This window comes from Eulemur rufifrons, chromosome 29, assembly GCF_041146395.1.
Source record: "Eulemur rufifrons isolate Redbay chromosome 29, OSU_ERuf_1, whole genome shotgun sequence".
NCBI lineage: Eukaryota > Metazoa > Chordata > Mammalia > Primates > Lemuridae > Eulemur > Eulemur rufifrons.
In genome coordinates, this window is record NC_091011.1 from 51,126,620 (window position 1) to 51,139,703 (window position 13,084).

The 13,084-nt window shown below is 36.1% G+C and overlaps 1 protein-coding gene across 2 annotated transcripts in view; it reads left to right on the forward strand.

The window, feature by feature from the left end:
• Positions 1-13,084, forward strand: part of ELAPOR2 (endosome-lysosome associated apoptosis and autophagy regulator family member 2) — a 148,424-nt gene that overhangs the window by 82,177 nt on the left and 53,163 nt on the right. Inside the window, exons 3-8 of one of the 2 annotated variants that reach the window (XM_069461901.1) lie at positions 1,368-1,563; positions 4,950-5,097; positions 7,884-7,970; positions 10,148-10,253; positions 11,324-11,476; positions 12,068-12,156. In XM_069461901.1, the coding sequence (XP_069318002.1) occupies positions 1,368-1,563; positions 4,950-5,097; positions 7,884-7,970; positions 10,148-10,253; positions 11,324-11,476; positions 12,068-12,156 (779 nt within the window). The remainder of the gene's footprint in view (positions 1-1,367; positions 1,564-4,949; positions 5,098-7,883; positions 7,971-10,147; positions 10,254-11,323; positions 11,477-12,067; positions 12,157-13,084) is intronic. The other variant, XM_069461902.1, reaches the window with a different exon arrangement.

Genomic DNA, 13,084 nt, shown 5'->3' on the forward strand with positions numbered 1-13,084 from the left:
AAATGTGTACAGCTTTTTGCATGTCAATCTTATATTGATAAAGTAGTTTTAAGAAAAGGAGTAAGTAGAGTAATAGTGGCAGTTTGAGCCAATAGCTTTTGTGTGTGTATGTGTTATGTATGGGGGGGGTATGTTTAGAAAAGTTTTTATGAGATAAAATGAAAACTGTGTTGCAACTAATTCAGTGAATAAGTAGATGAGTGTGCGTTTTGAGGTCTAATTTTTAAATTACTTTTTCAAAATTAACCTATTTTTATTTCTGGCTAAGTTTTCCAGTGTATTCTAAAAGAGGAGTCTACCTAAATGTGAGGCTTTGCAGCTTCACTTTCTGCTGGGAGATCGGTTTTTCTTCATTGAATGATATAGAGGTTTTATTTTGTTCTTGTTTCTTTAATATCCTGATTAAAGGATTAGAAAGCCTTTTTCCAGATTTGAGTCACTAATACCACCCTGCATGCAGCCGCACACTTGGGGGACATTGATTTGTGTTTGTTGAATGAATAATAACTTAGTAGCAGGATTGCTTTTCTGTCTGTAACTGTGTCAACTATTCTTCACATTACCCACGTCTGCTGTCTCTTAGTGCAGGTCTCAGAATTAGCAGAGAACTTGACAGGATGAATCATGATGAATAAGATACATGTTATGGAAATTACTAGGTTGATTTTGCGAATATTGAAAATATGGCTCATGGTTTCAGAGTGTAGATAAATTGTTCGGTTGTTGCACTGGTGTCCTGTTTCCCCCTTTGTATTTAGTTGTCATTCACTGGATCAGCATTTTATTTGGACTTACGATGTGCCAGATATAGTTAGGAATCCAAAAAAACTGATCCTTGTTTTCTTGAAGCTCAAAGTTTCACATCAACTGATAAGTGGGGTATGTACACACACACACACACACACACTGGTAAGTGGGATACACACACGCACGTGTGTGCACATTATACGTATATTAGTGGAGGTATCATAAAAGAATACTGTAGTAGTATAAAGGGAGGCACAGCCCAATACCTGGTGGGGGCCGGGGAGGTGGTCTGTCATGAGGAGGGTTGTTTTTTAGTTGCATAGAAGGTGGGTTGGCTGACATCTCTGGGGAAGAAGACCACGACAAGTGAGAGGATGAAATATTTTGGGAATGATACGAATTTTTTTATGATTGGAAGAGGGTGGGGCAAGGGATGAGCTTGGTAAAATAGCGTGGGGCCAGACTGTGAAATGCACATAGTGATAAGGGAGACATTGGAAGGCTTTAGTTAGGGTGTGACATGATCAGAGTTTTATAAAAATAATCCTGGTGACAGCACGAAGGGGGAGAAATTGCTGAGGGAGGACAGTGAGTAATGTGTTGTCCATTCTGTCTTCCAGCTTTCTCCTGTGCTTCTGGAGAGTATCTAGAAATGAAGAACCAGGTATGCAGTAAGTGTGGTGAAGGCACCTACTCCTTGGGCAGTGGCATCAAATTCGATGAATGGGATGAGTTGCCAGCAGGATTTTCCAACATTGCAACGTTCATGGACACTGTGGTGGGCCCCTCTGACAGCAGGCCAGACGGCTGTAACAAGTAAGAATCCAGAGCAGCCTTTGCATCTTGACTGAATACTTGAGAAGAATCTAGTTGCTCTTTTCCAGAAAGAAGATGAGGATAATCTTGCTACTAGTTGGGATCATAGATAAGCTAATTGCAGAGTCATATTTTTGGACAATCATGATGAATAATGTAGCTGAGTTTTCATGAGGTTAAAATCATTGCCCTACAGTAGAGCTGTATGCAAAAGGGCAATAAAGCTGTTAGACAAATGAATTAATTTTCTCATAATATATTTATAACTAAACTAAGCCAGTGGTGTTTCTACTAACCTTTTTCTCATCTTTAATGGATAACTTTAGTTTTTTTCCTTTTCCTTTTCCTTTTAAAGGAAAAACACATAACTTTCATTTAAACACTTGATTATCTCCTCCTAAGAGAGAGTGGGTTAAATACCTAAGGTAGAAAGTGCCTTTGCTTAATTCCTACCTCTTTTTAGGGGATTATTAGCTTTGCCTATGACAATGTTGGAGGAATATTAAATTGTTTTGAAAAAACTAAACAAACATTTATTTTTGGCTATACCACTCTATGTTCTCAAATATTGATTATGTCACATTTCCTTTCATGTGTACATAGAAGAATTAAACTTTAGGCCTTTGGCTACCTTCTGACCCCAAAATTTTTACCATGAGCTAAGGATTCCGGGTAGTTATTCAGCTGTGCTAAAAGTTGTGTTTCCTCCTTCCCTCTTTCCTTCCCACCTTTCTTCTTTCTCTCCTTTACTCTTGCTGTCTAGCTCTCTCTGCCAAATGACATCAATTTCTTTATTTTACTCTCATAACAGGATTAGTCCTCTAAATGTGTGTGTTTTAATAAAAGAGTTTCTTAGAAGAAGGTACTAGTAGGATGTTATGGGACCTCAGATCTTTGTTTTGGTGGGCAGGAAATATTTACATGACTTTTTTTTTTTTTTTACCTGAAGTAGCTAGCTATTCATCAAAGAAATTGAATGATGAGCAGGAGTTTTTCAATATAGTGTCTTCTAGTGTAATTTTCTCAATGTAAATTTCAGTCTGATATTACTGTATTTATCTTCCTTCCTTCCCTCCTTCCTTTTTTCTACCTATCTGATCTTGCAATCTCTTTACTTCGTTTTAATTGGTTGGGTCATACAGGAAATATCTGTTGAAATTTATTAAAAAAATTATTAGTTTTCCCAAATGGTTGTATTATAAATCCCACCAGCAACATATTTGAGTTCTCATTATTCCACGTTTACCAACATTTGTATTGTCAAGTCTTGTTTTATTTTAGCCATTTGAGGGTGTGTGTCAGTGAATGAATCTCCTTGTGGTTTTTGCATTTCCCTGTTGTATAATACTGTTGAACATGTTTCATGTGTTCATTGTCCATGTGTTTATTTTCTTTTGTGAAATGTCAAAGTGTTTTACTCATTTTCTACTTTTTATTTTTTTGGTCATTTGATTATTGAGCTGAAGGAGTTCTTTGTATATTCTAGACATGAGTTCTTATTTGTATAGATTTGTATAATTTATATGAGGTCTGTCTGAAAAGTATCCGGCCATTGTTACTATAAGGAGAATAGTTTGTGCAACATCGATGTGACCTGGCAGTCAGGGAGAGTGGACTGTAACGCGCCTGCGTGAATAGTGATGCCTTCACTGAAGTAGTCAGTGGGGCGCTAGACGCTGTTGAGTGAGCATGTGTACCGTGTGGCTGTTGCATTCAAAATGACTGAGCAAGTAGAGCAATTAACTGCATCATATTTTGCATTAAGCTTGAACATTCCTCTGTGGAAACCATGCAGATGATTCAAAAGGCTTTTGAGGACAATGCAATGAATACAGCACAATTAAAAGTTCTGCCGAGAATCTGTTGAAAGTAATCAACAAGTGGAGTACCTGAGAATGTTGAACGTGTACAGGTTAGGTTAAGAGAGATGCTGGGAGAACTGTGTGAGGTCATTAGGTGCCTACTCTGAAGGGGACTGAGGCGTCATTGTTCTATGTACAATGTTTCTTGTATCTTCTTCAATAAATGTCTGTATTTTTCATACTACATGGCTGGATACTTTCCAGACAGACCTTGTATATATTATACACACATATGTATATGTATATACCTTTTTGTGTGTATGTGTAATATTTCTTCCTGGTTTGTGGCCTTTGCTTTTTGTTTTCTTAATGGTGTCCTTTGATGAGCAGAAGTACAATTTATCATTTTCTTCTTTTGTTATGGTTAGTGTTTTATGTATCTTAGGATATCTTTGCTAACCCTAGGTTGTAAAGACTGGAAATTACAATATGTATTCTTATCATAGTGTAGTTAGAGTTATTATTGTACTTTCACATAATTTTAAATTTTACAACAGTATAGCTACGTTTGTAGTTTATACCCTCATCTTTGTACTTTTGCCACATATTTGGAGACATGTTATAAACATTACAATAAAATGATATGTTTTAAATAATCAGTTGTTTTTTAAACAAACTTACAAAGACTTAGGAATTCAAAGACCAAGTCCGTTACTGAGAAGAGATTCATTTCTTTTGGCATATGGCTTCCTAAATAAATTAAGGCGTGAAAAAATACAGCTTTATATGTTAATCTACATGTTTAGCATCATTGGTGCTCTTTCTTCCTTTCTGTAGATCTGTCATGTGTATGTGTTTATAAATAAAACTTCAGATGTTATTTGAAAGAATAATTCCACCTAAGGCTACTAAAATTAGTTGTCATCTATTTGGTGATCAAATTTTTTGGTGAAAAATAATGGTTTCATAGCAAATTGATCACATAGCCTTATAAAGATTTAGGAAGTCGTGTGCTGTTGTTACCAAACAAAGAATGAGGACAAGCAGTTTGAGGAAAAGGAAAGAAAAGTTTATTCATTTGCTGTCAGACTCTCATCTTAAAGAACCATCATCCTACTTTTAAGCAGAAATACAGAGCTTGTAAAGGGGGTTTTTAGCTTTGGGCTATTGTGATATGGTTGGTGGTCCTGGTTGGCCTTATCTCTGGTGAAGATGACCTCATGCCCTGTGCCTGGACAATTCTGTTGAGCCTTCTCCTGTGGTTTAAAACAAAGAATAGGGAACATTCCTCTGCCCCTCTGATTACTGGCCAGGGCCAGAATGCAGGTTTTAATTCCAGAAAGAGTGGGGGAGGTTTTAAAGAGACAACTTGAAATATATTTTGCCCTTTTTCAGGCCCTTACTTTTGTTATACCATATGAAATGAACCTCTTCTCAGTTGGCCTCTGAGTTCCAAAAAAGCTTCTGGTGTTTACTGCTGTACTTTTCTGATGGAACTGCTTTTGAATCTGGATTACATAGCTTTATGAGCAGAAGTGGTTTCTGAACACTAACTTAAAATGCATCCTGGTTTTGTTTCCACAGCTCTTCTTGGATCCCTCGTGGAAACTACATAGAGTCTAATCGTGATGACTGCACGGTGTCTTTGATCTATGCTGTGCACCTTAAGAAGTCAGGTTATGTCTTCTTTGAGTACCAGTATGTCGACAACAACATCTTCTTTGAGTTCTTTGTAAGGCCTTTTATTTTCTGGAATTTACTTTTTAAGGGACATTCACATAAATTTCCCTTAATCAGTTGTTCCCGTTCTACTTTCTGCCTCCCCAGTTTTTGTATTAACTGAACCTTTTGATGTTAAACTTTAATTTTTTTCTATAATATTTTGTTTTCTGGTTAATATTGTTTACCTCTAAGATCTCACTTTGTGGAATAACATTGGGCATGTTTTACTTTTGGTTATGATCATTAGATGATCATTTGATTTAGACTTTTTGTGTGATAAATATTTTCTCCAAGATTCATTTCAACTTTATATTTTTATAGATACAGATGATATTTTGTTAAAAATATGCTTTTACCAATTTTAGTTTTTACTTAAAAGCTTTTTTCTCTTTGCAATTTCTCTTTGCAGTTTTTTACTAGAATTATTTAAGTGTAATCATGGGCAATTATTTCAAAATTAGAAGTGGCTGTATGTTTCTGATTCTGTAAATTTTGTACAGTCTAAAAGAATCAATGGATGGGTTAGTTGATGTCTCTGGTGAGAGATTAAATAGCATTACGGAATATAGGATAACAGTCTAACAGAATAGGCTAACTATTAAAGTTACTTAATGATATTTACAGATTAGATATGTATCTAATCTAGCAATTATTTATTGTGGCAGTGACCTAAATGCTTGAGAAAAATGTTTTCAGATTGACTTCTACCAAACAAAGTGTGTGTTGTATAAATAAATGGGAAACTATCTTGAAAAATTCTGGTTCAGATTTCAGGAACAGATGTCCTCAAAATTCTAAAACAAATTTATATTGCTCTTGGAAATAGGCATTTCCAAATCGAAAGTTTGGTAATAGGAGATATTTTTCACAAAAATATGAGCTTTAGAATTGAAATCAAAGATTCTGGCTCTAGTTCCAACCCTGTAATCATTAGCTGTGTGTTATTGAGCAATTAAGTGAACTTTCTGGTTCTCAGCATTTCCTTCTATAAAGTGGATTATTTGACAATGTCTTTTAAAGAGCCTCCTAGCACTAATACCCTTTGATGAGTTTAAGATTTTAATCAACATTCAAACAGATTTACTTTTAAGCTACATTTTATTTGCTAAACACTTCTCAGAGTGAATTTCACTGGACATTTGGCAATATTACTAAAACTAAAATAGAGTTAAGAAATAAGGCAGTTATCTAATTGTTAGAATAAGCATTTAGTATTTCCCAATAAATCATTTGAGAGCTGTCAGTAAGGATATTTGGATGGTAAAAGAATCTTAAGGGTCCTTATCTTAAGGCATAAAATTTCATCACTTCCTTTCAATGATGCCTCTGTTCTGGTTGTAGCCTAGAAAGGGATGGCAAATTCACCGTCCTTCTTGCATTGATGTTTCAGCTTAATAGGTTGCAGTTTAGTTACTCAGAGGCTCAACACTTCATGATCATCATGCTAATGGTTAACGGAAAGGAAACGTCTGACAACTGAAAGGTGCTGTTGTGCTCTGAGAGTTATACATGTGGGCATTACATATTTTAAAGCAATAAAGTAGGTAATTTTGGATCTATATGAAGCTTTCATTGAGCCCTCTTTTTAAATGATAAAACTGAAGCACTTAGAAAAATAAATGATTGGACCAAAGTTATACCTTTACTAGTTACTTTTAGAATGAGTAACAGAACTCAGGTCTGCAGAATGTCATGGCAACACATGATGATGTCTGCGTTCAGCTATAAAAAAGCTTTCAGTTTATTCTCACACTGACCATTAAAGGCATATTCAGGATCTTTATCTACTTTTAAATAGCTTAACACTTGCATTAAAGTAGTCATTATGCTTACAATATAAATATGACTCTTAAATTCAAGGAAAGTAAGTATTAAATATTTTCAGTAGCTGATATTCTCCAGTATTTGCATGATGAAAGGATCTACTTTCTAGTTAATATTGTCTTTAGAAAGTGGCTCTTATGGAGAACATTTTAATGTTTGTAAATTGGTCAGAAGGGTGAGTGAAGCAGCAAAATGATTTAGAGCTGAAAGAAGGAGCTATATCTTTCGGTAGACATACAGATGATGAGATTTCATTTTAACCCTACTCTGTCACTGACTATTTTGCAATATTGGAAAGATGGCTGAAGGTTTTAATGTCTCTGTACTCTTTGTAGACCTGGAAAAGTAGTGTCCCAACCCCTAGGCATTTTGGAAGAATTGTCTGGAAAGCACAAGGGGTTTGGTGCTAAAGATGTTATTTGTTAGTCATTTGAATTGGCATGGCAAATGATATCATTTATACCCAAATAAAAATTTGGGACTTTGATGTAGCCGCTTACATACAGATTTGGATTAAGTCCTGGGGAATTGAAAACAAAGCAGATTCTATTTATTTTTAAAGTTTTACTGATGTAAATATTGTAAAAAAATCAACTTTATTTTTATATTATTGGGCCTGCGTGATGAATGCAGTCTTTTAAAATATTTTGGTATGTTTGGTAGATGTTTCGTAATGACTTTATTTCCTTTCTGTGCCTTGTCAGTGTTAACTGTTCTCCCTCCCTGCCCCACCCCGCCCCCCTTAATGGCTTAGCCTTTTTGTTACAATAATGAATATGGTTTACTCGGAACCACTCACTCATGTGCAGTTGTCACTTAGGCTCCAGAGAGCTTGATGAGTTTACTTGGAAATTATTCATGCCAGTGTTTAGTGCATATTGAAAGAGACACTCGCAGTCTGTGCTGGGTACAGAATTTAATCGAAACCATTATTCAAGAAGCTTTACTAGGGCCCTTGTATTTAATCCACAGATTCAAAATGATCAGTGCCAGGAGATGGACACCACCACTGACAAGTGGGTAAAACTCACTGACAATGGAGAATGGGGCTCTCATTCTGTAAGTCTCTTTCTGTTTTTCCTTCTCCTTTCCCACAAGCTTCATTCTTCTCTTTCCTTTTTCCAACTTTTTCTAAAAGTTTATTTTAAGAGAAGGAAAGATTAAAATTGCCTATTAATTTAGATGATTTCCAGTTAGGGAAAAATTTGCCCCTAAGTTTTATAAACTAGGATACTAACTTTTAGGTTTTTTTTTTTTTCCTGCCTTTTTCTTTCTCCTGAGCTTCCTTTCCCTTCCCTTTCCCATCATGCTCCAACTTTCCTCCATTTCAAATGGGCATTGTCAAGAAAGAAAGCTATTTAAAACTAATATACAGAACATTTGAGTATGTAAGTTTACAAATGTCCCTGTCACATGTGATAGTATCAGTAGCTTTTGTCATTGGAAGGATTCTTGAATTCCTTTTATCTAAAATTCTCTGCAGTATCCCCAACAAGTGATTTTCAAGCTTGTTTTGTTGGGTACTGTGCTGTCTCCATTGTGGGAAGTTCTGAGTATCACAAAATTTACCTGTGTTTGGAGCCTCAACCTGCTTCGTACATATTTGCCACACATTTATCAAAATTCTACCTTCTCTGGTCACATCAAGTAAAGTAACTGTCTACTTCTCCATAAGACATCTCTTTAAATGCTGGAAGGCAATTAATTATCAGGTAACATGATTCAGTGAATCTGTTACTATTTGAGGCTCTGCCTCTTTGGAGTGAGACATGGGTTTAAAATCTAGCTCTGGCTTATAGTTGTGTTTCTACAGGCAATTTGGGAACAATCTTGCAGGATTGAATTAGATGATGTATAGGAAGGGCGTAGTGCAAGGCCTGCAATGTAGATTGAGCTCTGTATCAGTAAGTGACCATCCATCGTTGCCTTTGTGGTTGTAGCAGGTGCCTCATCCTTGGGTCATTTATACAATGTACCCTTTCAGAGTATTTTTTTAAATCTGTATGCCTCAAAGTAATATTAATACCACTGAAGTTCCATTTACCTAAATACGCAGTCAGCTGGACTTTGAAGGTACGAGTAACCCTTGACAACAAATATACTTTCTTCACTTGTAAAGTCTTAATACAAGGGGAAAGTGCTTAATGCACTACTTTCCCGTAATGCACTGTTTCTCTGAATATCTGGCAGGGTGAAATAGTTGGAGGGGTTTTAATTTTATACTGGCTGAATTTGACCAGCCAGAGACTGCTTAGAAGAATAAAAAGGCAAATGAGAAAGCAAAGGAACCCTTAAAATTAGTTCACTTACCTGCATCAGCAAGAAATTTATCAGAAAATTAGTTGGATTTTTATAATTAGAAAAATGTTCCAGGGGCAAATATTAGACATAGTATCATTAAAGTTCTAGAGTCAGAGAGTTAAATCAGGTTATCCTGTAAGAACAGTCCTATTTTTTCTTGTTACTGTTGCAGTATTGTTTATTATAATAAATAATTTTTAGAAGAAGCAAACTCATTCTGTTACCTTTTTTGTTTTCAGAGCTGAAAGATCTGCTTATGAATAGTGCAACCTATAAATATACAAGAGGGCTGATGGACTTTTACCTTCTAAAATGAATCTCTTTTAAATATGAACCAAGACTTCATGAAATGGTTTAAAAATAATTTTATTTTTGTTCAAACTTGAAGATTTGTTCTCCTTCTTTATTACTATATTTTGTGGATTGGCAAACTTTTTTTTTTTTTTTTTTTAAGAAAATGTCAACTTCTGCAGAGCTTAGGTCTGAATTAACAGTTGACTTAGATTTTTGGGTTTTGGCCATATGTGGTGGCTCTCACCTGAAATCCTAGCACTTTGAGAGGCCAAGGTGGGAGGATCACTTGAGGCCAGGAGTTTGAGACCAGTCTGAGCAACATATGAGACCCCATCACTACAAAAAATAGAAAAATTAGCCTGATGTGGTTGTGCATACCTGTAGTCCCAGCATCTCAGGAAGACTGAGGCAGGAGGATTACTTGAGCCTAGGAGTTTGAGGCTGCTGTGAGCTATGATGATACCAGTGCACTCTAGCCGAGGTGACAGAATGATACCCTGTCCTCCCCACCAAAAATTGTAGGTTTTAAATTAATGGTGTTTTATTATAATGCATTGAAAAAGCATGTAAGGGAATAGCTTTTGGGGTATAGGAAATAGTATGGTTTATCTGACCTGAATGTCTTATGTTTCTATCTACAGGTAATGCTGAAATCAGGCACAAACATCCTATACTGGAGAACTACAGGAATCCTAATGGGTTCTAAGGCGGTTAAGCCTGTGTTGGTAAAAAATATCACAATTGAAGGTATTTCACAGCAATCTGTTTTAGAAGTCATCTATCACATCTTTATAGTTAGTTAAAATATTTATTAGAGTTTTGGTTTGGCTGGCTGAAGGCCTTATAGAACAGAAATTAATGTGTTAGGCATCATACAGGTCTAGAGACCCTGTTTTTATTCTCAGCAAGTTGACTGTTATTTTATTTTTTTCCTTCTACCCTTGAACTGAATTCTTTAATCAGTGTGAAAAAGTAAACATGATGACAATTTTAGGTGTCTTCAAATAAAATAAAAGTTTCTTTGTTAATGAGAGCCTGTTATTCATTTGGGAAATGTCTATTGTGGCAAACACTGAGCTTACCCAGGGAATTGATAATCTAGTCACTGCTATATCCTTAAAAATAACAATAAATCTCTTGCCCTATTTCCTGAACCTCTTATGCCTGTCTGAAGCAACTGGGTAATTCCTGGCCCAGGAGAGCAGCCGATAAACCCTGGCGTGGTTCATTCTCAATTAGGGGTATTTTTAATTAAAGAAGTGATTCTCCTTTATTAAAGTTTGACTTACCTTCTAATACATTCTAAGTGGGCTTGTTCTTATGAACATTGTGTTAACTCATTACTCATTAGGGACATCTGCTGGCAAGGGCTGGAATTACAAGCCTGAAGGCGAGTCAAGCCATTTCTAGGGTCTGTTAGTTCTTACCTGTGACTGGAGCAGTGGAGAGAAAGGGAGCAGGTTATCACAAGGATCAGAGAATAGCAGGCCTACAGAATTGGAGGGGACCTTAGGGTTTATCTCATGAGTTAGTGGAGTTGTCTTTTGATAATTCAGTTTATACATTTATTATATCTCCGTCAAATCTCAATCTCATGTTTAAGTGTTCGCCATACTTACTGTGTTTAGTTCAGTATCTATCCCAGTTCTTTGCACACAGCAAATGCTTTCTTAGTGCTGAATTAATGAGATAGAGGATTTGGGCTGAGCTTACGTCTAATATTTCTCTCTCACTTCTGGGTAGAAGCAGCAAGACGTGCTGATTTGCTTGTTGGTGTCTGCTCCTCCCTCCCATGCTGTGTTTTCATTACCACACAGGGGTGGCATACACGTCAGAATGCTTTCCGTGCAAGCCAGGCACATTCAGCAACAAACCCGGTTCGTTCGCCTGTCAAGTATGTCCCAGAAACACCTATTCTGAGAAAGGAGCCAAAGAATGCATAAGGTGTAAAGAGGACTCCCAGTTTTCAGGTAGAACTAGTTTGCATTCTTTGTTTTTTCTTTCTAAATTTATGTTGGTCAAGTGTACATTCAGCAGCCAGAAGTCACACATAGAGTGTGATGGCAATGGTGGGCCAGACACCAAAGTGCTGAAGTTAATCGATATTGAATGGATAAAATGTGACATCTTATTATCCCTTTCTGCATGACTTTCCCCTTTGTCTATGATTTTTTTCTATCCCACACCCCACAGGTAACTGCTGTGGATATGTTGACACTGATCTAAAAAAATTCATGCTTTGAGATGATTTATTGGCATAGAGATATATTTAGAAACTTTTAATTTGTTGCAAATTTCCAATGTACAGTGATAAATGAAAGAAATCGAATGTCTTCTAGGAAAAACTATGATATGCTCTATGTGTATCATGGAAACATTTATTATTGCTCTAGGGAAAATAAAAATGTAGGCATTTATTTTCTTTGGGCCTACCTAGTTCTACCTAAGTTGCTCTGGTAAGGTTTTTACTTTTAAGTTTGCTTTTTTGTGGTTTTGATTTTTGCCTTTTCTTAGAGTCATAAAGGAATTGACCCATTTCTGAAATGCTTTTCATGTTGCAGAGGAAGGATCCAGCGAATGCACAGAGCGCCCTCCCTGTACCACAAAGGACTATTTCCAGATCCACACTCCGTGTGATGAAGAAGGAAAGGTATCAGCAGTGTTCAGCCAACTCTGTTCCCTGTTTGCCCAGTCCTCTTCCTGATTGGAGCAGACTCTGATTTGTTCATGAGAGAGATTTATGACAAATGTATGTAAGTGTACACGGGAAATTTAAGAGTTTAGGTTCCGAAGGCCACCTTCGTGTCTTAGAATTTCTGATCTACTACTTACTTCTGGGACAAATTATTTGATGTCTCTAAGTCTGTTTTTTCATCTATAAAATGGGGATGATGCTATTAATAGTACCTACTTTATAAGGCTGCTATGAGAATATAGGGGCTATTCAATATCAAGTGCCTAGCACAAAGCTCAATGAATTACTGGTATTTTTTAAAAATAATTTTTATTTCAACATATTAAGGGATACAAATATTCTTTTTACATGGATGAATTGTGTAATGCTGAAGTCAGGGCTTTTAGTGTGCCCATCACTAGAATAGTGTTCATTATATCTGATAAGTTTTTATCCTTCCTCCCCCTCCCACCCTTCTTAGTTTCCAATGTCCTTTACACCACTTTATGACCATGTGTTCCCATTGTTTAGCTCCCATTTATTAGGGAGAACATGTGGTGTTTGTTTTTCCATTCCTGAGATAATGTTCTCCACTTCCATCCAACTTGCTGCAAATGACATTATTTCATTCCTTTTTATGGCTGAGTAGTACTCCATGGTGTGTGTGTGTGTGTGTGTGTGTGTGTGTGTGTATATATAAATATATATATATAATATATATATAAAATATATATAAACCACGTTTTCTTTATCTACTCATCAATTGATGGGCACTTAGGTTGATTCCATGTCTTTGCAACTGTGAATTGTGCTGTGGAATTTCTCCTATTTTTAGCAGTTATATTTTTTTCAGAAGTAATAACGTCAGGATGAGCACAGCCTTAAAATGTGTGCTGTGACTCAC